Below are 23,282 nucleotides of genomic sequence, written 5' to 3' on the forward strand. Positions count from 1 at the left end.
CAGTTAGAGCCAGGAATGGAAGTGCACTTCTCAGGAACCCCTGGAGTATTCTGATTAATATTGCATTGCTGACTACTGAACATGGTGCTTGTTTAGACTGACGTGTCTGATGTAATCCTGATGTAAATGTCTTTCTCTCTCTCTCTCTCCCTCTCAGTGAGAAAAGAAGAGCAAGAGTGTGTGAGGCAGTATGAATGATGACCTTGAGAGACGCAGGGAGCTGCGCAGACAGAGACGTGAGGAAATGCGCCTGGAGTCAGAGAAGTACATGATATTCTCATTAATCTGTCTGTCAGTCAGTCAGTCAGTCAGTCAGTCTGTCTCTCTGACTGTCTGTCTGCCAGTCACTCTGTCTGTCTGCCTGTCTGTCTCTCTATCTATCAGTCAGTCAGTCACTCACTCATTCAGTCTGTTCGGCAGCCAGTCTGTCTGTCTGTCTCTCTCAAGCACACACACACACACACACACACAAAGAGTGTGTCCAAACTGATGGAAAGCAGTAGAATGCACTGGTACCTTCATGGTATTTTCTGCTACATAGATTGATCACAGATCAGATTGATCATGTTCTTTCCTCTGGAGCTGAATGAGCATAGTCAGAATATTTGTTATCTCTCCTAGTGCTCGTCTGACTTAAAGAGTGTGAGTCAGTAAACTGGGTTTAATATGGGTTTACGTCTATGTCAGACCATCAGTAAATGGCTCTCTCATTTTGTCTCAGTCTGTATGTGTTAATCTGTATGTGTTAAACTGTATGTGTTAAGCTGTATGTGTTTTATGTGCAGAGATTTTCTTGTGTAGTGTCGCATGAGACATAATGAGTCTTTATTTATCTCATAGTTACACCATGTACTCTCATAGTGACACAGTTTCCTCAAGAACAACAAACAAACAAACAAATCTGATGAACTGATGTGAACCTACACACCTGAAACAGAAATATTTTCAAATAAAAATTACCTGATTTATTTGTCTTGCTGTCTCATTGAAACCATACATGTACCTGAATGGTTCAGAGTGCAGCTGGTTGTGGATTAGTGATGTCATGTGTTCAGCCCACACAAGGTGGTGAGATTGTGTATGTGAACCCAGGGTGGGTGAAGATGATCAGGCTGGGTGTGTGTTCTCACGCCCTGCTGTCTGCCTTCAGTCCATTCTGCATGTTCGATCTCCTCTCTCACGTCTGCCTCTCTCTCCAGTGGACTAATGCAAGGGAACGACACAGAAACTGGAATGTTTGACTGCTCTTTTCTGTTTACAGCAAATGTTCTCTGCCAGAATGTTCCAGACTTTCACAGGGGATGTTCTTTTCCCTACCTGAGTTAGTCAGATAGCCCGCTTTGCCAGTCAGTGTGTCGGATCAGGAATCTATCAGCTGTTCTAATGACCTCCTCGCAATCAGAACTGATGTCAGAGGAGCTCAGCATGCCTATACCCACTGTCACTCTGTGAGAAAGTCTTATACTGAAAACTGGTGTTGGGTTTCATCTGAGGTTTCCTGTTTACATGGACTAGAGGAAAAGAACTTTGTGAAGTTCTGGAGGTGAAAGTGAGGGAGAGAAGGAGGAAAATAACCAATGCCAACTCCTCAGTGGTCATTCCATACTTTCTTCCTGCTTCATGAACGATTCATCTGCATTTGACGGGCCTGTTTAATATACATGTCTTAGTGATCCAGTTGGCCTATTTAATTTACGTGTGTTAGTGATCCAGTTGGCCTATTTAATTTACATGTGTTAGTGATCCGACTGGCCTATTTGCTCTACATGTGTTAGTAATCCGATTGGCCTGTTTGATTTACATGTGTTAGTGATCCGATTGGCCTATTTACTCTACATGTGTTTGTGATCCAGTTGGCCTGTTTGCTGTGCATGTGTTAGTGATCCAAATGGCCTATTTGATTTACATGTGTTAGTGATACGAATGGCCTATTTGATTTATATGTGTTAGTGATCCGAAAGGCCTATTTGATTTATATGTCATAGTGATCTGATTGGCCTGTTTGCTCTACATATGTTAGTAATCCGATTGGCCTATTTGATTTACAGATATGACTTGTTCTGGCTGTACTGGGCACACTGGAAGTGTGTTGACCTGGGGTTTGAGGTGAAAATGACTGTGTTAGAATGCTGTCACCCAGATCTGTTCCCTCTGCAGCCATTTCAGAAAAACAAACATGAAACCCTCTCCTCCAGAGCCACACAACCAGGAATACAAGGTCATAAATGAAACATGTGGTGAAGCAAATGGCTGCTATGTAAGCACTTGTGTAATTGTTTCTGTATAAAGACCAATGAATAATGACCATTGAAACTAATCAGTGTGGAATGAGCCAGGAGCTGTTTGGCTTAGCAACACATAGAACTAAACTAACAAAGACGTCTCTGGCTTAGGAACCTGGATAATGGAGATAACAACCAGAGGTTTAGAGTGGAACTACATTTTTATGTGAAAGCTAGAAAGGCATGAAATGCCTCAATGAAATCATTTAAAACATACTTTTTTTCCAGGGAGTTTTTTTCTTTTGGTTTTACTTGTAAGCAGATCAACAATATTGACTGTATAATTTGCTTTATGACCACTTTTGTCCTCTGTGTACGTTGTCTTTATGAGGGGTTCAGTTTAACGTTATTTTGTTCCTATGTGCTGGAGGTAGAAACTTGCTCACTCTGTGTGCAGGTTGGGCTCTCAGAAGAATGATGATGATGATGAAGAGGCTGCAAGAGAACGCAGAAGAAGAGCTCGACAGGAACGCCTGCGAAACCTGGAGAATGCAGAGTCTTCAGGTTTGACAAGTGAAATAAACAGCAATAAAAGGTACAATCGCTGGATACTTACGTTACAGCTAAGTCATGTTTCAGTCAAAATCTGACACACAGCATCAGTCCCTCCCCATTGGTGATAAAAACCGGACATAGAAAACCACAATTCACAAATAAATTCAACATATTATTTATTTATATAAAAGCTGTAGATCGAAAAGCAAAAAGCCTCATCTATAGTCACAAGAAAGGTAACACTGAACAGCAGTGTAAATGAGTGTGTGAGTAAGAATTGGGACATTCTCAAGAACTGATTGAATGAATATTATTATGAACAGCGATCACTGAACTATTGTTGGACTGACATGATTTTGTGAATGTAATTGTCAGTGTGACAGATGGCAAGACGTCATCCACCATCTTCACCAGTACACCCATAATGGATGAGGATGACCAGGCTCTGATGGAGCGGCTGGCTAAACGGGAGGAGCGCAGGCAGAGGAGGATGAGAGAGGCCCTGGAAAGGCAGAAGGAGCTGGACCCTTCTATCGCTGACACCATCAGCAGTGCCGAAGATAGGTCTCAGAGGAGGCGCAGCAGAGACACAGAGGGCGAGAGCACCCAAAACGAGGTGTCCACATCAGTGACCGACTCCCACAAAGAGGAGGAGAAGCAGGAGGAGAAGACAGAGGAGAAGAAGGAGGAGCCAGCAACAGAGGAACCAAAAAGAACACAAGAGACTGAGGAAAAACAAACAGTGGAAGAGGAGAGTCCTAGGAAATCTGGTCTGAAAGATGAGGTCAGTTTCTGCTTTTATTTTCAGACATATTTCAACTACTCCCAAAGCTTTCATCTTTCACTACTCTTATGTTGCCATGACAACACTGATGCCCCAGTCAAACTGGAGCTGGAATAAACAGAACTTTTTGCATGTGGTTTAGACCTGCTGTTAACTTTGTGTAAAATCAGTATGCATAAACGCTATTGGCCACATGACGATAATTTTGGTTTGGTTTCTTACAGGAAACTACAACTGAGGAGAAAATAGATCAGAGTGAATCTCCAAAAGAGGGAGATCATGTCCAGGTCAAAGAGGAAACTGATGTTTTAGAGGAAAAACCTGCGGCATCTGAGGATAAATGTCAGATAATTGAGGACGAAGAAAAAGAAAATACTCAAAAGTGGGAGGAAAAGCATGAAAAGCCTCAGGAAACGGAAGAAGCCCAACCTGAGATCTCCAAAACAGAGAAAGAGGAAGAAAAAGCAAAGGGTGATATGGACAAACAGTCTTCAGTGCCAAAGAAAGAGGTTGAAGAAAAATCATCAATGGTGAAGAAAGAACCAGAGGAGAAACCCAAAGAAAGAGAGGTTGAAGAAAAGCCTAAATGGAAGAAAGAAACTGAGGAAAAAAACAAAATTGAATAAAAAAGTTGAAGAAAAGCCAAAAGAACAGAAACAGGTTGAGGAAAAAACTAAAGAGAAGAAAGCAGTAGATGAGAAACCTAAATGGAAGAAAGAGGCTGAAGAAAAAGCTAAAGTTAAGAAAGAGCCTGAAGAAAAGCCAATGGTAAAGGAAGAGGTGGAGGAAAAACCTAAGTGGAAGAAAGAGGTAGAAGAAAAACCAAAATGGAAGAAAGAGGTAGATGAAAGGTCTAAACTTAAGAGAGATAATTATTGTCATACAGAGTTGATAGCCCAGATGGTCTTCATTTGCATATTAACACACTGAGGTTGTGGCACAGTTTGGTATACAAGCTAAACGCGGTTTATCTTTCCCTCATCCGTGCGCCAAACATGACAACCTTATACACCCCTCGAAAACGCGCACCCTGATGTGTGTGTCTGAATTCACTGTGTGATAGCAATGCATTGCTTGGCTCTTTCATCTAACTTTCTTGTCTGCATTTGACAGCAATACCAAAATATATAATCACTGCCCAGTCAGTGTTTGGTGTATTTAATGGTTGCAGAAATTGCTGGGAGCAGCTGTGAGTTGCAAAATAATTTTGTAGTGCTGATGGTTACGGCCTTATTCCAGCGAAGGCTTCGCACTGGTTTGGGCTGCACTCAGTTAAAGCTATATCTACGTGCCGTGTCATCTTCCATTACGACTCAATGTTTTTCTCATCTCTTGTCCCTCTCTCACTCTTCAGGCTGAGGAAAAAACTAAGAGATCTTTTTCCCGAGAACAGGTAGGTTTAGGATGTGTTTGACCACACTTTGCCATAAAAAGTATCTTCTCCACCACACAAGAGATGATTTCCGAGTATGGTCATACAGGTCATGGATGCATGCGTACCGTAACTGAGGTTTGTATGGTTTCTTTCCTCTTGCAGCAGCCCGTGGTCCCTCGGCAGGAGGCGGAGCATAAACTTGTGGAGCTGAAGCGTCACCATGACGCCAAAGACAGTCAGGACATCGAGAAGATCAAACAGAAACACCAGGAAGCTGAGGCTGAGCTGGAGGAGCTAAAGAAGAAGAGAGAGGAGAGGAGGAGGATTATAGAGGAGGAGGAGAAACAGAAGAAAAAACAATTAGAAGAAAAGAAGGCCAGAGAGGAGGTGGGGACCTCAGTTCCTATCTGCAGAGTTTCCGTACACATAGACACTCTCTTTAATTAAAGTGAGGATAACCATTCATGTAAATCAATGTCTCCAGAAAACACAGATGTCTCCAGAAAACAGCAGTATGGTCAGTGTGGAGGTTGCTGAGTGTGTCTCTCTCCTGTGTTCTCCCCCAACAGGAGGAGAAGAGGAGAATGAAGGAAGAGATTGAGCGGAGGAGAGCAGAGGCGGCAGAAAAACGACAGAAGGAGGAATCTACCAATGGAGATGCTAAAAAGCCTTTCACATGTGTTCTCCCAAAGGGGTCCTCCCCAAAGGTCAGAGCACCATGAGGAGCAAGTTCAGGCTCCACCCACTGTTACATGTCTGTCAGCAATTTAAGTAGTTTAAGTAATTTGCCTGTATCTGTGGGCTCTTTTTACTTATAAATCAGCAAATTTGTCACTGTAATGGTCTCAAGACTCCTGTCAAATCTAATTCTGCAAAACTTTTGTCTTAAAAGTTACTTTACTTTAAAGTAAATTTTGACTGCTGCTGAAAGAGTGCTTTTTGATCAAAATTTGCTCAAACAAGCATATTTTTATCTTCAAAAGAAAGAGATTGACACTGCAGTGCTTTGTGTTTGAAAGTGTTTAAAAAAGTGAGGTGAGTGTCGTGAGGGTGTGAGGAGTGTTTTCAGAGGTTAGAGTGTTGTAAGAGTTTAGGAGCCTAGTCTCTCACAGCTGCACTGACAAACATTAATATAAAGAGATCCAAGTGTTTGTACATAATGTGGAATATTAAACCACATCTCTCAAAATGTGTAATTGCATGTACAGAATGGGATTGAATGAGCTTGTATGAGTCTATTAGACTGATTGTTCTCTGTCTGCAGATTGGAGAAAAGGCTGAATTTTTGAACAAGTCAGCCCAGAAAACGTAAGTGCTTTGTGATACAATTGGATAAGTTTCTGTCTCTGGTTTGTTTTATATTATGACTGATTAGTGAGAGATTCCTCTTGATCTGCATTTACAACAGTCCAGTAAAGACAACACACACTCCTCTTATCTGTAAGATGGGTAACAGACTGGAGCAGTTCACCGTGGCCGCACAGGTGAGACGTGGGTTGTTCAGATGAGGCATGGGTTATTCAGGTGAGACATGGGTTATTCAGATGAGATGTGGGTTATTCAGGTGAGATGTTGGTTATTCAGGTGAGACGTGGATTATTCAGGAGAGACATGGATTATTCAGGTGAGACATGGGTTATTCAGGAGAGACATGGGTTATTCAGGGGAGACATAGGATATTCAGGTGAGACATGGGTTATTCAGGTGAGACGTGGATTATTCAGGAGAGACGTGGGTTATTCAGGTGAGACATAGGTTATTCAGGTGAGACATAGGTTATTCAGGTGAGACGTGGGTTATTCAGGTGAGACATAGGTTATTCAGGTGAGACATAGGTTAATCAGGTGAGACGTGGGTTATTCAGGTGAGACGTGGGTTATTCAGGTGAGACATAGGTTATTCAGGTGAAACGTGGGTTATTTAGGTGAGACGTGGCTTATTCAGGTGAGACATGGGTTATTCACCACTGGATGTATAAAAGTTCTGATGTAATCTTCGGCTTTATCTCAATTGAGGGTGAACTCATGTACATTTCCCTGATGCTCTTTTTCCCTAGACTAAAGACATGAAGTCACCCAAGTCTCCTGGTGTGGACCTGCCTGTGACTGAGGGAGTGAGAAACATAAAGAGCATGTGGGAGAAAGGCAATGCGTCCAACCCTGCCAATGCACCCATCCCCTTCGGCACTAAAAAGGTACATGGTGAGGAGTGGAGACGAGAGGAGAGAAGACAAGAGGAGAGGAAAGGAAAATAGATGTTTGTTCTGAGGAAACCCACAGAGTTTTTCAGTCAGACTTTTTATCTCAAACAGAACTACAAATGGTTCAGTAACATTACCACATGACAACATCTTTCACTTCCCACCCTCACAGCAAGCTGTCAAACCATCTGAGACAGCCAAACCAGCAGGAGACAAACCAGCTGTGAGTACACCACAGTCCCACTAATAACTAAATATCTGTGATCATATCACTGTCCCACTAATAACTAAATATCTGTGAGTACATAACAGTCCCACTCATAACTAAACATCTGTGATCATATCACTGTTCCACTAATAACTAAATATCTGTGAGTACATATCAGTCCCACTCATAACCAAACTTCTGTGAGTATGTCACAGTCTCTCTCATAACTAAACATCTGTGAGTATGTCACTGTACAACTCATAACTAAACAGATCCTTTAGATGAGACATCCATGTGTAAAAAAAAACAAAACAAAAAAAACTGAACTCACCACTGAATGGGGGACCTTAGTTCAAAAACAGGTTTATGAAAGGGACAAACAGTTTTCTTTTATTTATCCTTACATAATTACATTTATATTATCCTAACTCATCCTTAAAGAAACATATTACAAACACAATGAGAGCTCTATACATCCTATCCGTTAAAAAGAATTACTTACATTACATTACATTTATTTAGCCAACGCTTTTATCCAAAGCGACTTACAAGTGGGGAAACAATTCAAGTTCCAGTATAGAGGGAGACCTATTAGTAAGCACTAAATATTACATCAGTTCATTAGGGCAAGTGCAAGAAATATGTGAAAGTTTCTTTAAGACAAAGAGCAGGAGAGTAGGTAGAGAAAAACACAGTAGGTGCGGGTAAGGCATGTTGGGGTGTTAGAGGTGTTAGGAGAGGAGGTGCTCTCGGAGGAGATGAATATTCGAGAGATTCTTGAAGAGAGAGAGGGATGCCCCTCTCTGATGGCAGTTGGTAACTCGTTCCACGACAAGCATTAGTGACTTGAATTTGATTTGGGCGACCGTGGGCTGATTGAAAATCAGACGCGCCGCCGCATTCTGGAACATCTGTAGGGGTTTCACTGTACATGCTGGGAGACCTGCTAGAAGTGCATTACAGTAGTCAAGCCGAGAGATAACCATGGCTTGTACCAAGAGTTCGGTGGCATACTGAGTCAGGTAAGGCCTAATTTTCCTTATGTTGTAAAGAGCGAAGCAGAACGACCATGAGACCAACACAGCATGGTCAGAGAAGGATAGCTGGTCATCAGTCATGAGACCCAGGTTTCTTGCTACCTTGGTTGGGATTAGAGATGAAGAGGCGATTTTTAAGTTGATATTGTGGTGAAAAATTGATTGGCTAGGATGACCAGGAGGTCAGTCTTAGAGAGGTTTAGTTGAAGGTGGCGTTCCTTTATCCATGTGGATATGTCTGAGAGACTAGCCGAGATCCTCGCTGAGACCGTGGGGTCATCTGTAGGAAATGATAGGTAAAGTTGGGTATCATCTGCATAGCAGTGATATCAGAAGCCATGCGAGTGGATAACTGGACCCAGGGAGGTGGTGGATACTGCAAAGAGAAAGGGGCCCAGTCACACCGGACCTTGGGGCACTCCCTGTGGAGAGCCAATGGGATGGTGAAGTTTGTCCTTGCCATGATACATTGAAGGAACACCCAGTGAGGTAAGATTCAAACCAAGAATGCGCTATGCCCGAGATGCCCAATTCAGAGAGAACAGATAGCAGGATGCTGTGGTTGACTGTGTCAAAGGCTACTGATAGGTCCAGTAAGATGCCTTCAGGGCTTCTGTCACAGACAACAGAGCAGTTTTAGTGGAGTGGCCACTCTTAAAGCCTGATTGATTTATATCTAGGAGGTCATTCCGTGTGAGGAATCCTGAGACCTGTTTTAAAGCCGTCCTTTCGATAACCTTCGATAGAAATGGAAGTAGAGAGACTGGTTGGTAGTTCTCAGCTTGCGCAAGGTTGAGTGAGGGCTTTTTGAGCAGAGGTGTTATCCGAGCCAGTTTGAATGCGTTTGGAAATGTTTCCTCTCAGGAGACCTGAGATCGGTACGCAGCTTTTGGATTAGGCACAAGTGTGTAAAAATAATAATAAATACAAGTGTATTCATTTAAATATTTTATCAAGTATAAATGATTGTACGCACATAAACAACATTCATAAATACCCTGTAGCTCACACTGGCCCAGAATGCCCCAGGGTGAGATTATGATAGTTGGAGTATTAAACATAACCCTTGTGTTACACTGAACATGACACTGAAGCGCAGACTGAGGGACTGACCCTGAGTCTAGTGCTCTCTCCACTCAGAGCAGAGACTATGGACTAGTGGAGTGGACACTGTGGTTGTGCATGGCCACCTGCTGGCCACTACTGGACACTGTGTGACAAAATGAATGTCAGGCTCATAAAAATAAACGGAATACATAACATAAACAAAAACATAATTCAGAACGTGGAATGGGTTAATAATAATAATAATAATAATAATAATAATAATAATAATAATAATAATAATAATAATAATAACAATAATTTGGGCTTGTGGTCTGGCCAAAGTTGGGAACAAATGGGTTTTCAGGGATAGTGATTAAAATCTCCCAGTGAGAACAGATAAATATGTGGTATGAGGAAAGAATGTGTAAAAAGCACCGGTGTGTGATGTTTAGGGTTTGTGATGATGGAGTTGTGCTCTTTGTTTGTGTTAGGACATGAAGCCGGGGGATGTAAACAAAACACGAGGCCTATGGGAAACTAAAGGCTCTTCCCCAGCTAAGGTAAGCATATTAAACCAATTACGCTTTATGAGTATATACTGTATACTGTATCTAAGTATTTAATCTTGTTTCCACTTAACGTCTTTCTGTTTGCTTACTGTTTACCTACCTTCTCCTTAACATCCATTTAATCGACTTAGCAGAAGCACTGACATACAGTACAGAATAGAGGTAAAAACATGCTTGCAGAATCGTATTTTGGGTATGAAGCTGTGGGAGATTTCTCACTACCCTTTTCTTTTTGAGCACACCCTCTTTCTCACACACTCACACCCTCTTTCTCACACACTGCTTAAAACTGCCATGTGCCCTGTGTGGTCTACAGCATGTCTGAGTTTGCAGTTTGACCACATCCTCGCTTTCTCAGTCTGTAACCTCTGTCTGTAATCAGTCTGTTATCTCAGTAGATTTCTTTAGTGTGGTTTCATGTACAAACTTTATGTACTGACTGCAAAACTGTCCAACAGTATATGAGAACAATATCTATCCATATGTATCTGATTCACATAGAGTACAGAAATCTCACCAAGAGCTCTGTGGCCTGTTTTTCTGTGTGATCTCTTTTCTTTCAGGTTACGCTTGCTGGCAAGAGTAGATCAGTCACTAATGGTGAGTTTACAGTCAGAACAATACTTTATATGTGAAACAGTTATTCTTACTGATGTCCTGCTCCATGTCTGCTTTCAGTATTTTTCACATTTGAGGATTTTATGTTGTCAGAACAAATGAGAGGTATTACTGACACTTAATAGCACTGTTTGTCTCCTGTCAATGAGATTAAGTTCAACTACCTGTCCCTCTCCACAGAGACTAGTAGCAGTCAAACAAAGACTGATAGTAGTCATTCAAACAGACACTGAGAGCTGTAGACACTGAGAGCTGTAGACACTGAGAGCTGTAGACACTGAGAGCTGTAGACACTGAGAGCTGTAGAGAGTGAGAGCTGTAGAGAGTGAGAACTGCAGACACTGAGAGCTCTAGAGAGTGAGAGCTGTAGAGAGTGAGAGCTGTAGAGAGTGAGAACTGTTGACACTGAGAGCTCTAGAGAGTGAGAGCTGTAGAGAGTGATAACTGTAGACATTGAGAGCTGTAGAGAGTGATAACTGTAGACATTGTGAGCTGTAGAGAGTGAGAACTGTAGACATTGAGAGCTTTAGAGAGTGACTGGCCATCAGAAAACACGGCTCTGGATGGTCTTCTCTATCCCTGTGATGCAATACTCTCAGCAACAGTAGCAGTCCAAGAATAGCGCTGTGTTTAACTAAATGGGAACCTGTTACACCACGGCCCATATAATATTTCAGAAGGGTACACACATTTTCCTGTCCCGTGTGTCAGTGTGTGGGGGTAAACTCTTAAGTAGTCTGAGTGGTGGTCAAGGTCTCCGCTTTCTCTGACTGATATCACCATGACTGTCTATACTGTTGTAAATTTGACGGAATGACTGTTTGAAATGTCTCTGTGCTCTATATTTAACACTGTGACCCGGCTCTGCAGTGCCAGGGCCGGAGTATGAGCAGAATGCAGTGCCAGGAAAGCGTCAGGCTCTGCCACAGGACAGTGGAGTGACATTCATTCCCAGGCACAGCTGTCTGATTGCCTCTATTGTGACAGATCTCCACAGATTTACACAGTGATTCAGGACAAAGCCTCTCCACTGGTCTCACCCAGGACTGTCTAATGAAACAATCCCTGACTCTTCCCTCATGGCTTTACTTCATAAATGGGCTGCAACAGTAAAGTCTAACAGGGCCCAGGTTTGGGGCTAGTGTGTTAAATAAGAAACCTTTTGGCCGCAGCCTTGCACAACAAACAGCTGATGAAAGTCCCAGGGAATGAGGGGCGAGGCAGGTGTGAAAACGTGTGTGTGTGTGTGTTTGTGTGTGTGTGTGTGTGTGTGTGTGTGTATGTGAAATGCCAATCACTCAGTGTGTGTCACCACATGCTTGTATGTAGCGCATAGATGTGCAGTGATTCATGTCCTCCAGCAGACTTAAGTCATGGACAGTACCATCATAAATACTCTTCACATTCTCTCTCTCTCTCTCTTTCTCTCTCTGTAATTTTTGATCTGTTGGTTAACTCATTGTCCCACCTAAATATTAATAATTGTTTTGTTTTGTTTTGTTTTGTTTTGTTTTGTTTTGTTTTTTCTTTTCTTTTCTTTTCTTTTCTTTTCTTTTCTTTTCTTTTCTTTTCTTTTCTTTTCTTTTCTTTTCTTTTCTTTTAGCAGGAAAAGGACTCTAGTTAAAGGCCTCAGCAAGAGTTCCACTGGCCAAGCACAGGATTCTGTCAGGGGTTATAAATGGATTTAAACACACACACAGGGGAGGAGACAAGGAATCAGACCTGAATAAATCAGAAAACATTTTCATAACACTGTTTAAAAACTCATCTTGCCTTTTATTAAGATTGTCAGTTCTTTTAAACATAAGAAGTTCAACGTAGAAATGTTTTGACACAGCTAGTTCCACTAACATTGCATTGCCAATCTTAAGTGAAAAGACTGAATTTTTTTGTTTGATTTACTCTATACACCTTTAGGGTTGGTTCTGGATATATCCTGCTTCAGTATTACAGTGTGACTGTGTCATATTAAATATGAATGTGGTTTTGCTTCCATGCCAATAATGGTCTTTTCAGAGTGTTTCTTCTTAAGCCACCAAATCCACTGCTTCACCATTTCCTTGTGAGACTTGTTCATTTTGTTAATACTGCAGTGATTATGATTGTATGATTTGTATTTGACATCAGAATCGGAGTGTGAGAAATGGATCCATGGTGTAAAACCATGGTTTTCTCCTTTATCACCAGCGCCCTGTGTCGTCTCAGTTTTTAAGGTTAATGTTTGTTGCTCTATAATGGTGGTTGTAAGTTGCTAAGTTTGCACGCTTGTGTGTGGCTACACAGAAAATGTCTACAAATGCATTTAATGCTTTCATTTAACGGTGAGTTCCAGCATTTAGGGAGGCTATGTCAGAACCGAAATCGCAGCTCATCACAGTATTACTGTAGTGGGAATGGATTCATGAGCAGTTATGGAAGATTTCAAACTGATGTAACTCATGTCAAACTGATGTAACTCATGTCAAACTGATGAACTTTAATGTCAGTGTGGGTGTCATAGACAGAGCCTGTAAGAGCAATAAAAACAGTTCATGCACCTTCCATACTAGCGTCTCAAACGTGTGTTCTTTCCCGAGTTAGCTCACCTGAAGGGTAGACCTTATCTATGTACAATACTTTTCACACATGACCTTATCTACACACATGACTTTTTGCACATGACCGTATCTTATGGGGCGCCGTTTGTAAAAAGTTGCACCTTCTGTTTTCCTGCTCAGTTTTTGCACATTTAGCACTGCCAAATGTAAAAAAAAAAAAAAAAAAGCACTACAATTTTCATCTCACTATTTTTAGACATTTAGAGAGAAATTAATGTATTGATATTACATATTAAAATATTGTAACATCTTTCCCAAGAGTAATGATCTGCGTGTGCAAAAACTGAGTAGGAAAACAGAAAGTGCAGCTTTTTACAAACAGCACCCCATATTACCTACACATATGACTTTTCACACATGACCTTATCTACACACACAACATTTCAAACAGAGCGCCTCCAGCAGGAACTCTGATGGAACTGAACAGAACGCCCAGTTGTCGAATGTCATTAGACATATTTTAGGGTCCTTTCCTACTCTCTAACAACAGACAAGATTCCCATCAGGCACCAGTGAGAAGGTCATTGGTGGTCACATGGTCTGTAAGAACTATTTGCTATTATGGAATTGCTATTATGGAATTAAACTTTTTTGTCTGTACTGAATTACTGAATGTAAGGACTTGGTCCTCTTAGCCACTGTTCACTAAATATGTATTTGATAGAATTAGCCACTAGATGGCAGCAAAGAAGAATAATAGATGAATAACAGTGTTCAACAGGTAATAGGTTTCTCTCTCTCTATCTGTGTGTGTGTGTGTGTGTGTGTGTGTGCAGGAACAAGGCCAGTGAGCTGTGGAAGTGACTACTGTAGCTGGAGGTAGGGAAATTTGATCTGGCTGAGAAACTGAAAAGACTGAAGTATGATGTAAGAGAGCATACATTCATAGACAACACTATTCTGAAATTATGTTTGGTTTTAAATCACTGTTTATCCATCATGTGTGGATGGTAATAATTACACTTCCTTTCAACGTTTTCAAGATACACTGATATGTCAGACACAACACTCTCTGAGGTGGAAATGGGAAAGTCAGGACTTAAAGAATCAGTTCACAAGCCACCCAGTACACAGCATCACATCCTCCAGGAGTTTCACTGCAGTGGCAGGGCTAACGCTCTTACTCACTCCCAGACTGACCCACACTGGTTTCCCTCAGACCTGGGTCACTAATCAGCAAAAGCTATGAGTAAACTGCTGTAGTTTGTTGTTGTGTGGCCAGCAGTAAACAGCTGTAGTTGACTGTTGTGTGGCCAGCAGTAAACAGCTGTAGTTGACTGTTGTGTGGCCAGCAGTAAACCGCTGTAGTTTGTTATTGTGTGGCCAGCAGTAAACAGCTGTAGTTGACTGTTTCCAAACCAGGAACCGTGGATGAACAGAGAGGTACAAAATCTCCTAAAAGCACACAACAATGCCTTCAAATCTGGTGACACTACAGTGTACAGTGACGCCAGGTCAAATCTGGAAAAAAGCGTAAAAAAGGCCAAAGACATTCGTAGACAATGTGTAGAGGACCACTTCAACAGCACTGACACTAGGAACATGTAGCAAGGTATCAGGGCTATCACTGGCTGCAAGGGCAACCCTGTCTGCCCCCACAGTGATGTCACATTGTCCAACGAGCTCAAGACCTTCACTCGCTTTGAAATTGGCACAAATATGACAAGTGCAAGAATCCCGGCCACAGAGGATGATTCAGTTCGATTTGCTTTTATTTGTATAGCACTTTTTACAATCAAAATTGTCTCAAAGCAGCTTTACAGCGATCAGTGCCTAAACCCTCAGTGAGCAAGCCCAAGGTGACAGTGGCAAGGAAAAACTCCCTAATGGAGCGAATAGGAGGAAGAAACCTTGGGAGGAACCAAGACTCAACAGGGGGCACCCATCCGTCTCTGGCCAGCACATAGAACAGATATTCACAATGTGAAAAAAGGTCTTTCTTTTTGTATATAAATTTGATGTTTTGCACTTAGAGACGGCATAATTTAAGTCATGAAAGGCTCTAAGTGTATTCTTGGGTTGTCCATATGGGGCTATCCTCAGCAGCGCGTGGTTTCCGAGGGCGGAGAACTCCAACCAGAAGCAGGGCATCAGGATGGATCAGGTCTGGGGAGCAGAAGCAGTCAGGATCACTGGTATCTCAGGAGTAGCATGTATACCTCAACAGAGAGAGGGCAAGAAAGAGAGAGAGGGAGGATGAGAGCGAGAGAGAGAAAAAGAGAGAGAGAGAGAAACAGAAAGAAAGAGAGAGAAAGAGAGAGAGAAAGAGAGAGAGGGAGAGAGGGGGGGGGCTGGGATGACGAACAGGTTCTCACACTGAGCACATGTGATGTACTGCACACGTTGCAGACCCGGACGGGTTCCAGGGCGGGTACTTAAAGACTGTGCTAAACAGTTGGATGAGGTATTTACAAGAATCTTCAACCTGTCTCTATCTCTGGCAGCGGTCCCCAAGTGCCTGAAGTCAGCCATCATAGTGCCAGTGCCGAACAAAAACCAAACATCAGCAATCTGAATGACTAGCATCTGGTTGCCCTCACACCAACAATAATGAAATGCTTTGAAAGGTTGGTCCTCACACCAATGATAATGAAGTACTTTGAAAGGCTGGTCTTCTCCCACATCAAGACCATCATCCCTGCCTCACTGGACTCACACCACTTTGCTTACAGAGCTAACAGATCCACAGAGGACGCCATCTCTCTGTCTCTCCACACTGTCCTGACTCACCTGGAGAGAAAGGGCACATACGTGAGGATGCTATTTGTGGACTACAGCCAACAGGCGATTTGTGGGGGGATGAGATCCCCCTTGTTGGCAAAGTGACCAAAATGCATCCCCCTTGTTACCCTGCCATCCCCCTATATACTCTACAGAGTAGTGTCAGTGACCATTGGGCCATCCCCCCTGTTAAACAATAGCAAATCGCCTACTGACTACAGCTCTACTTTCAATACTGTTATTCCCAGCAAGTTCACCTCCAAACTCCACCAACTAGGCCTTCGCCTGAATTTCCTGTCAGAGTGCCCTCAGGTGGTGAGACTGGGCCCCCACCTGTCCTCAACAATAACTCTGAGTACTGGCACACCACAAGGATGTGTACTGAGCTCCAGCTTCTACTCCCTCTTCACACATGTGCGTTCCTGCATTTCCCACTAACACCATCATTAACTTTGCAGATGACATAACGGTGACTGGGCTGATCTCCAACAGCGATGAATCATCCTACAGAGCAGAGGTACAGAACCTGGTGAGCTGGTGCTCAGAGTACAAAATGTCCCTTAATACAGCAAAGACCAAGGAGCTAATCATCAACTTTGGAAGGTCGCAGGATACGCTCCTATCTACATCAGTAGTGACAGAGTGGGGAGAATGTCCAGTTTCAGGTTCCCAGGAATACACATCTCAAGGGACCTCACAAGGTCCACTAACAACACTACACTGGTCAGAAAAGCACAGCAACAGTTGTTTTTCCTGAGGACACTTTCTAACGATGCACCACAGAGAGCATCCTAACACACTGCATCTCTGTGTGGTAGAAAAGCTCTTCAGCAGGTCGTCTCCAGAGCACAGACGATCACTGGGATACAACTACTGCCTTGGAGGACATCTACAGCTCGTGTTACTTCAGGAAAGCTACCAGAATCTGTAAGGACTCTACACACTCATGCCAGCCCCTCTCATCTTGCAAACGTTACAAGGCCTTCTATACCTGCACCTCCAGACTGAGAAATAGCTATTTCCCCAGCGCTATAACTGCTCTGAACCAGTCCACCAAGTACCCCCCATAATCTGATTGACTAACCCCTTGATTGTCTGGCACAAGTGAACTGACCTCACATACACGAACACACTGCACTATGACACCAAAATAAGCTATATAGTACACAGGGGTCCACTCTCATCCATTCTGTGTTACTGTCTGGATATTGTGTTCAATACCTCTATCTACAATACAGTGACATTCTGCTATAACAATAACCCCTGTGCACAAGACTTATACATTCACTCAAACTGGGTCTTTATTAAGACTCTATTCTACATTTCTGGACTTTTTTGCTGCGGATTGCACATCTGAGCTCTTTTGCACACCTGATCTGTTTGCACTATTTTATACCGTTTGCATTATTTTTATACTGTTTTATACTGCTTGTACCGTTTAGACTGCACTTCGCACATCTGAGCTGTTCTGTGCACCTGTGCCATTTCCACTTTTCACTACTACTGGACACTTTACACTGTCCATACTGCCATATATTGTTGATATTGTCTATACTGTTCATACCGTACGTGTATTGGTAGCGAGCGAGTAGAGTGCTGCGCACTGAGTATACCTCACTCCCCTGTGGGGCCTAGCTGAATATTCTCTACCATCACAGAGTGTTCCCAGTGTTTAGATAACGTTAAAATACAATCACAGCGTAGCCTATTAAATGAACAGATCCACCCTATGTGAACATATTAACCTTATGACCCAGATATACATTTGTTTTACTTATACATTCTTTCACATGGGTATATTTCATATTTTCTGTGTTCTTAAGGTAAGTACTGGTTTATATAATTCACAGGATGTAACGACCTTGCCTTCCCCCTTGTCAGCTTCAGCCACTCGGCGTTCAGCGTCGCCGGTCTACTGATCACCGGTCTGATCACCACTCACCACCTTCACCTGTTTGCTTGTTAATTTCGTTAAGTTTCCTCCTTATTTAAACCCCTCACTTTTGCACATTCTTTGTGAAGTCTACTCTCGGTTATGCACCACAGACCTTTGCCTGAGACTACTTGAGACGAACCTGTTTGTAGTGATTGTGAGAAAGACCTTGTTGAACTTTCCAAGTTCCTTGTTTCCTTCTGCCTTTTGTTTGAATAAATTCCTGTGTTGCGCACTTGCGTCCTGCGACAGTTTTGGTTCTTGACGCAGGAACAAAGTATTCTCACTTCAGTTTGAAGTAAGTTTGGGAGTTTCCGTTGTAGGTACAATACCAATCCTAACACGGGGACACAAAATGATGTGTGATAGGATTATCAAATCAGTCTCATATAAATCAGTCTCATAAAATTATTAACCATTAATTTTGGTGTTCAATATTTTATAATTAAACTACTAAGATTAACGGAATAATCTAGTTGTAACACTGTGCTACAGTCTTAGCGAGTATTGCAGTACTAATGTATTACAATTACACCACTAAATCTATAACACTCATGAACAACCAGGTTGATGAAGGCAATTGGGAGTACTTTGGTGGCAGAGGTTAGCATTCAGTGAATATTGCAGCAGAAAAAGAAGACAACAGTTTATTCCAAAGATACTATTTATTAACATAATCAATACTACTTGGCAAACTAATACTGCTATGGTACAATCAATAATCAGCAGCAGATAGAATGATCAAAGTGTAAATGGTAATATGATGGTAATGAGGCTATGCACGAGTATTCAGAGTAAGACTGAATGAGTGTAAGAGCAGAGATGCGTGTGAGAGAGAGAGAGAGAGAGAGAGCACGTACTTGCGTGTATGTGGGCGTATGCCCAGCTGCGCACTGAAAAGAGAGGGAGGATCGAGCGAGAGAGGCTGTGTGCAGGCGCACAGGCAAGAGGTATGTGTGATATGAGAATGTAGTGCGCAAGCGTGTTTGCTAGGCACCAATGAGAGTGAGGATGGGTAACAAGACGCGCGTGTGTGAGAGAGAGACAAAGGATCTCCAATTGGAGAGCTAGTCTCAAGTAGGCCCTAAACCCAACAACTCTACCCAACCCTTAAATCGCACTGTAATCCCAGTTGAAGTGTGTGTAATCACACAAAGGGAGTTAGAGACAGGGAAAGAACGCATGCAAGATCTCATGAGTCGTAAACAAAAGAAAATAGCAAGCGGTCAAAAATCGAATTGTGCGTGAAATATAGTGTGTACGTTTAAATCACAAAAGAATTAAAATAACGACACTTTGTTCACGTTAACTACATACAACATTAAAACTAAAGTGTGCCCAGATGCCAGCCTTACTTTAAATCGCTCTTGCGTGGCGACCGAAGATGCGTCTTTGGTGGCCTGATGAGCAGTACGATGCGCGGGTCCAGGGAGAGGTTCTTTTCCTTGTCGCTTGAAGATCTTCGGGGCTCCGTCGCTCGTCCGATGATCTTCAAGGGTTCTTGATTTAGTCCGTTGACGTTTTAAGAAATGAAAAGCGATCCGGTCGCCTTTTCTTCCGTCGAATATTGCGTGGGTTACAGTATAATTAACCGGTGAAGTTACAGTCGCAATTGCACGAGTACATTAAACTTAGGCCGGAACTTCGGTGCAAACACCTCGCTTAGTTGTTTCTTAGCGCTTTTCTTCTGCAGAGAGAGATGGTGTCCCTTTAGGCAGGGAGGGTCCCTTCCAGAGAGGAAATCCACAGCCAGAGAGAATGGTGTCTCCATGCAAGTAGGAACACTCGCTAATGAGAACCGAGAATGAGGATTTTTCGCGGTTTTAAGGTGAAATTGCGTCATCACTGTATCTGGTCTCATGTAAATGTAAATTTCTGCGATCGCGCACACACACAAACAGTGAGCACTGAAGTTATCCTCTGCATTTAACCAACTCACACACCAGACGCAGCATTCCTTGCACCATTCCTATGGGTTAAGTACCTTGCCCAAGGGTACACAGCTGTGGATGTAGGTCCAGGGAATCGAACTAGCAACCCTTCGGTCACAAACCCGATTCTCTAACCTCTAGGGGTCAGGCAGAGAATTATGGGTAGTATGGTCTACGGGCCTTGCAACCCCCTACACCGTTATCTATGGCCACCAAGGTCAAAAGTCCTTGGCTGTACAGGGTATATCTGTGTGTGAGAGGTACTGCTCTCGCTAGTCTTCCAACATCAACACTCAGTCTGGGGGTGCCTTTGATGACCTCCTCTCTGCTTTTGCTGTGTATTCCACCCTTTTTCCTCAATAAACACAAAAAGCTACCTCAAGTCATCATCGTGCCTGTTTATTATTTTTAACATTAAAACGTCGATGCCCAACACCCCCGACACCTTAAGAGGTGTACTAGCGACTAACGCTAGTGCCTATGGGTTTTAGCTTCCTCGCTAGCACGCCCGCTTCCCATCTTAAGAGTCGCTGGTTCGTGTCCACTGTAGCACACAACGCAGAGCAGTCACAGACATGCTGTTTATACTGCTGTTACTCTGCACTGTATTGATTCTGTTGCCGCATTCTGCACAGCTGACCTATTGCACTATTTATTCACTACTGATGGACACTGTTAACGGTCTGCTACTTTTTAACCACTTTATTGCTATTTGATCTTGTCTGTTGTTCTATTGTTTTGTATAGCATCGGGTATGGCAGTTGAAAACCTAATCTCGTTGTACTGGTGCAGTGAAAACTGTATTTGGTCAATGACACTAAAGATATTCTATTGTATTCTGTTGTATGGCCAGTTGTAAACAAATGTAGTTTGTTGTTGCATGGGCGGCAGTAAACAAATGTAGTTTTTGAACTTGAACATGTAGATTGTGTGGCCGGCAGTCAAAGACACATCTCTCTGATCTCTGACCCCTTATTCAGCCTCTGTCTGTTCTTATATTGTCCTGTTTAACACAGTCTCCCTGTCTGTTCTTACACTGTCCTGTTTAACACAGTATCTCTTGTCTGTCTGTTCTTACACTGTCCTGTTTAACACAGTATCTCTTGTCTGTTCTTACGCTGTCCTGTTTAACACAGTCTCTCTTGTCTGTTCTCACATGGTCCTGTTTAACACAGTCTGTCTGTCTGTTCTTATACTGTCCTGTTTAACACAGTCTCTCTGTCCATTCTTATACTGTCGTGTTTAACACAGTCTCTCTTGTCTGTTCTTACACTGTCCTATTTAACAGTCTCCCTTGTCTGTTCTTATGCTGTTCTGTTTATCACAGTCTCTCTGTCTGTTCTTACACTGTCCTGTTTAACACTGTCTCCCTTGTCTGTTCTCACACTGTCCTGTTTAACACAGTCTCTCTGTCTGTTCTTACACTGTCCTGTTTAACACTGTCTCCCTTGTCTGTTCTCACACTGTCCTGTTTAACACAGTCTCTCTTGTCTGTTCTCACACTCTCTTGTTTAACACAATCTGTCTGTCTGTTCTTATACTGTCCTGTTTAATACAGTCTGTCTTGTCTGTTCTCACACTGTCCTGTTTAACACAGTCTCTCTTGTCTGCTCTTATGCTGTCTTGTTTAACACAGTCTCTCTTGTCTGTTCTCACACTGTCCTGTTTAACACAGTCTGTCTGTCTGTTCTCACACTGTCCTGTTTAACACAATCTGTCTGTCTGTTCTTATACTGTCCTGTTTAATACAGTCTGTCTTGTCTGTTCTCACACTGTCCTGTTTAACACAGTCTCTCTTGTCTGCTCTTATGCTGTCTTGTTTAACACAGTCTCTCTTGTCTGTTCTCACACTGTCCTGTTTAACACAGTCTGTCTGTCTGTTCTCACACTGTCCTGTTTAACACAGTCTCTCTGTCTGTTCTCACACTGTCCTGTTTAACACAGTCTCCCTGTCTGTTCTTATACTGTCCTGTTTAACACAGTCTCTCTGTCTGTTCTCACACTGTCCTGTTTAACACAGTATCTCTTGTCTGTCTGTTCTTACACTGTCCTGTTTAACACAGTATCTCTTGTCTGTTCTTACGCTGTCCTGTTTAACACAGTCTCTCTTGTCTGTTCTCACATGGTCCTGTTTAACACAGTCTCTCTGTCCATTCTTATACTGTCGTGTTTAACACAGTCTCTCTTGTCTGTTCTTACACTGTCCTATTTAACAGTCTCCCTTGTCTGTTCTTATGCTGTTCTGTTTATCACAGTCTCTCTGTCTGTTCTTACACTGTCCTGTTTAACACAGTCTCTCTTGTCTGTTCTCACACTGTCCTGTTAAACACAGTCTCCCTTGTCTGTTCTCACACTGTCCTGTTTAACACAGTCTCTCTTGTCCGCTCTTATGCTGTCTTGTTTAACACAGTCTCTCTTGTCTGTTCTCACACTCTCTTGTTTAACACAATCTGTCTGTCTGTTCTTATACTGTCCTGTTTAATACAGTCTGTCTTGTCTGTTCTCACACTGTCCTGTTTAACACAGTCTCTCTTGTCTGCTCTTATGCTGTCTTGTTTAACACAGTCTCTCTTGTCTGTTCTCACACTGTCCTGTTTAACACAGTCTGTCTGTCTGTTCTCACACTGTCCTGTTTAACACAGTCTCTCTGTCTGTTCTCACACTGTCCTGTTTAACACAGTCTCTCTGTCTGTTCTTATACTGTCCTGTTTAACACAGTCTCTCTGTCTGTTCTCACACTGTCCTGTTTAACACAGTCTCTCTTGTCTGTTCTTATACTGTCCTGTTTAACAGAATGTCTCTGTCTGTTCTTATACTGTCCCGTTTCAGAGAGTTTCCCTGTATGATTGTTTCTTATAGATGAGTCAGCCCCTTGCTCAGGTCCAAAATCTCCAGAGGTAAAACCCTGAAAGTTCTTTCCAACACTGTTGCAGAAGTTCCCACAAATGTGTTGCACTTGTTGGTTGCTTTGCCTTCACCCTTCTGTCCACTTCATCCCAAACCAGCTTGATGGGGTTTAAGTCTGGAGACTGTGCTGGCCATTCCATGATTTGAAGCCTACCGTCTTGTTCTTTTCTTCTAAAGTAGTTCTGACATAGGGTGGAGGTATGTCGGGTCATTATCCTGTTGTAGGACGAACCCCTGAACAAATAAGCCGTAGGCCAGAGGCTATTACATGGTGCTGCAAAATGCTGTCGTAGCCCTTTTGGTTCAGGGTGCCAGTCACTCTGTGCAAGTCACCGACCCTGGATCCAGTAAAAGAGCCCCGAACCATCACGCTTCCTCCTCCATGTTTGACAGTCGGTGTCACACACTGAGGAACCATCCTTTTACCTTCTCGATGGTGTACAAAAACCCTGCATGATGAACCGAAAATTTCAAATTTTGATTAATCGGTCCAGTCTTCTTCCAGTCTTCAACAGTCCAGTGCTGGTGTTTCAGGGGCCAGGCAAGCCTCTTCTTCTTATTTTGCCATTTTAGCAATG

At 42.7% G+C, this 23,282-nt stretch overlaps 1 protein-coding gene across 1 annotated transcript; it reads left to right on the forward strand.

Annotated features, from left to right (window-relative positions):
* Window positions 1–190: 190 nt before the first annotated feature.
* On the forward strand, window positions 191–7,190 carry cald1b (caldesmon 1b). Its single transcript, XM_030765269.1, has 10 exons — window positions 191–264; window positions 2,680–2,807; window positions 3,161–3,561; window positions 3,786–4,130; window positions 4,916–4,954; window positions 5,099–5,323; window positions 5,506–5,643; window positions 6,201–6,244; window positions 6,345–6,420; window positions 6,993–7,190. The coding sequence occupies exons 1-10, from the start codon at window positions 191–193 to the stop codon at window positions 7,188–7,190; spliced, it is 1,668 nt and encodes a 555-aa protein (XP_030621129.1).
* Window positions 7,191–23,282: the final 16,092 nt, after the last annotated feature.

This window comes from Chanos chanos, chromosome 2, assembly GCF_902362185.1.
Source record: "Chanos chanos chromosome 2, fChaCha1.1, whole genome shotgun sequence".
Classification (NCBI taxonomy): Eukaryota; Metazoa; Chordata; class Actinopteri; order Gonorynchiformes; family Chanidae; genus Chanos; species Chanos chanos.

Coding starts and splice junctions, on each gene's coding strand:
- cald1b (XM_030765269.1), top strand. CDS start 191: ATGAATGATGACCTTGAGAGACGCAGGGAGCTGCGCAGACAGAGACGT. Junction 3,562..3,785: donor AATCTGGTCTGAAAGATGAG/GTCAGTTTCTGC, acceptor GGTTTCTTACAG/GAAACTACAACTGAGGAGAA. Junction 6,245..6,344: donor AACAAGTCAGCCCAGAAAAC/GTAAGTGCTTTG, acceptor CATTTACAACAG/TCCAGTAAAGACAACACACA.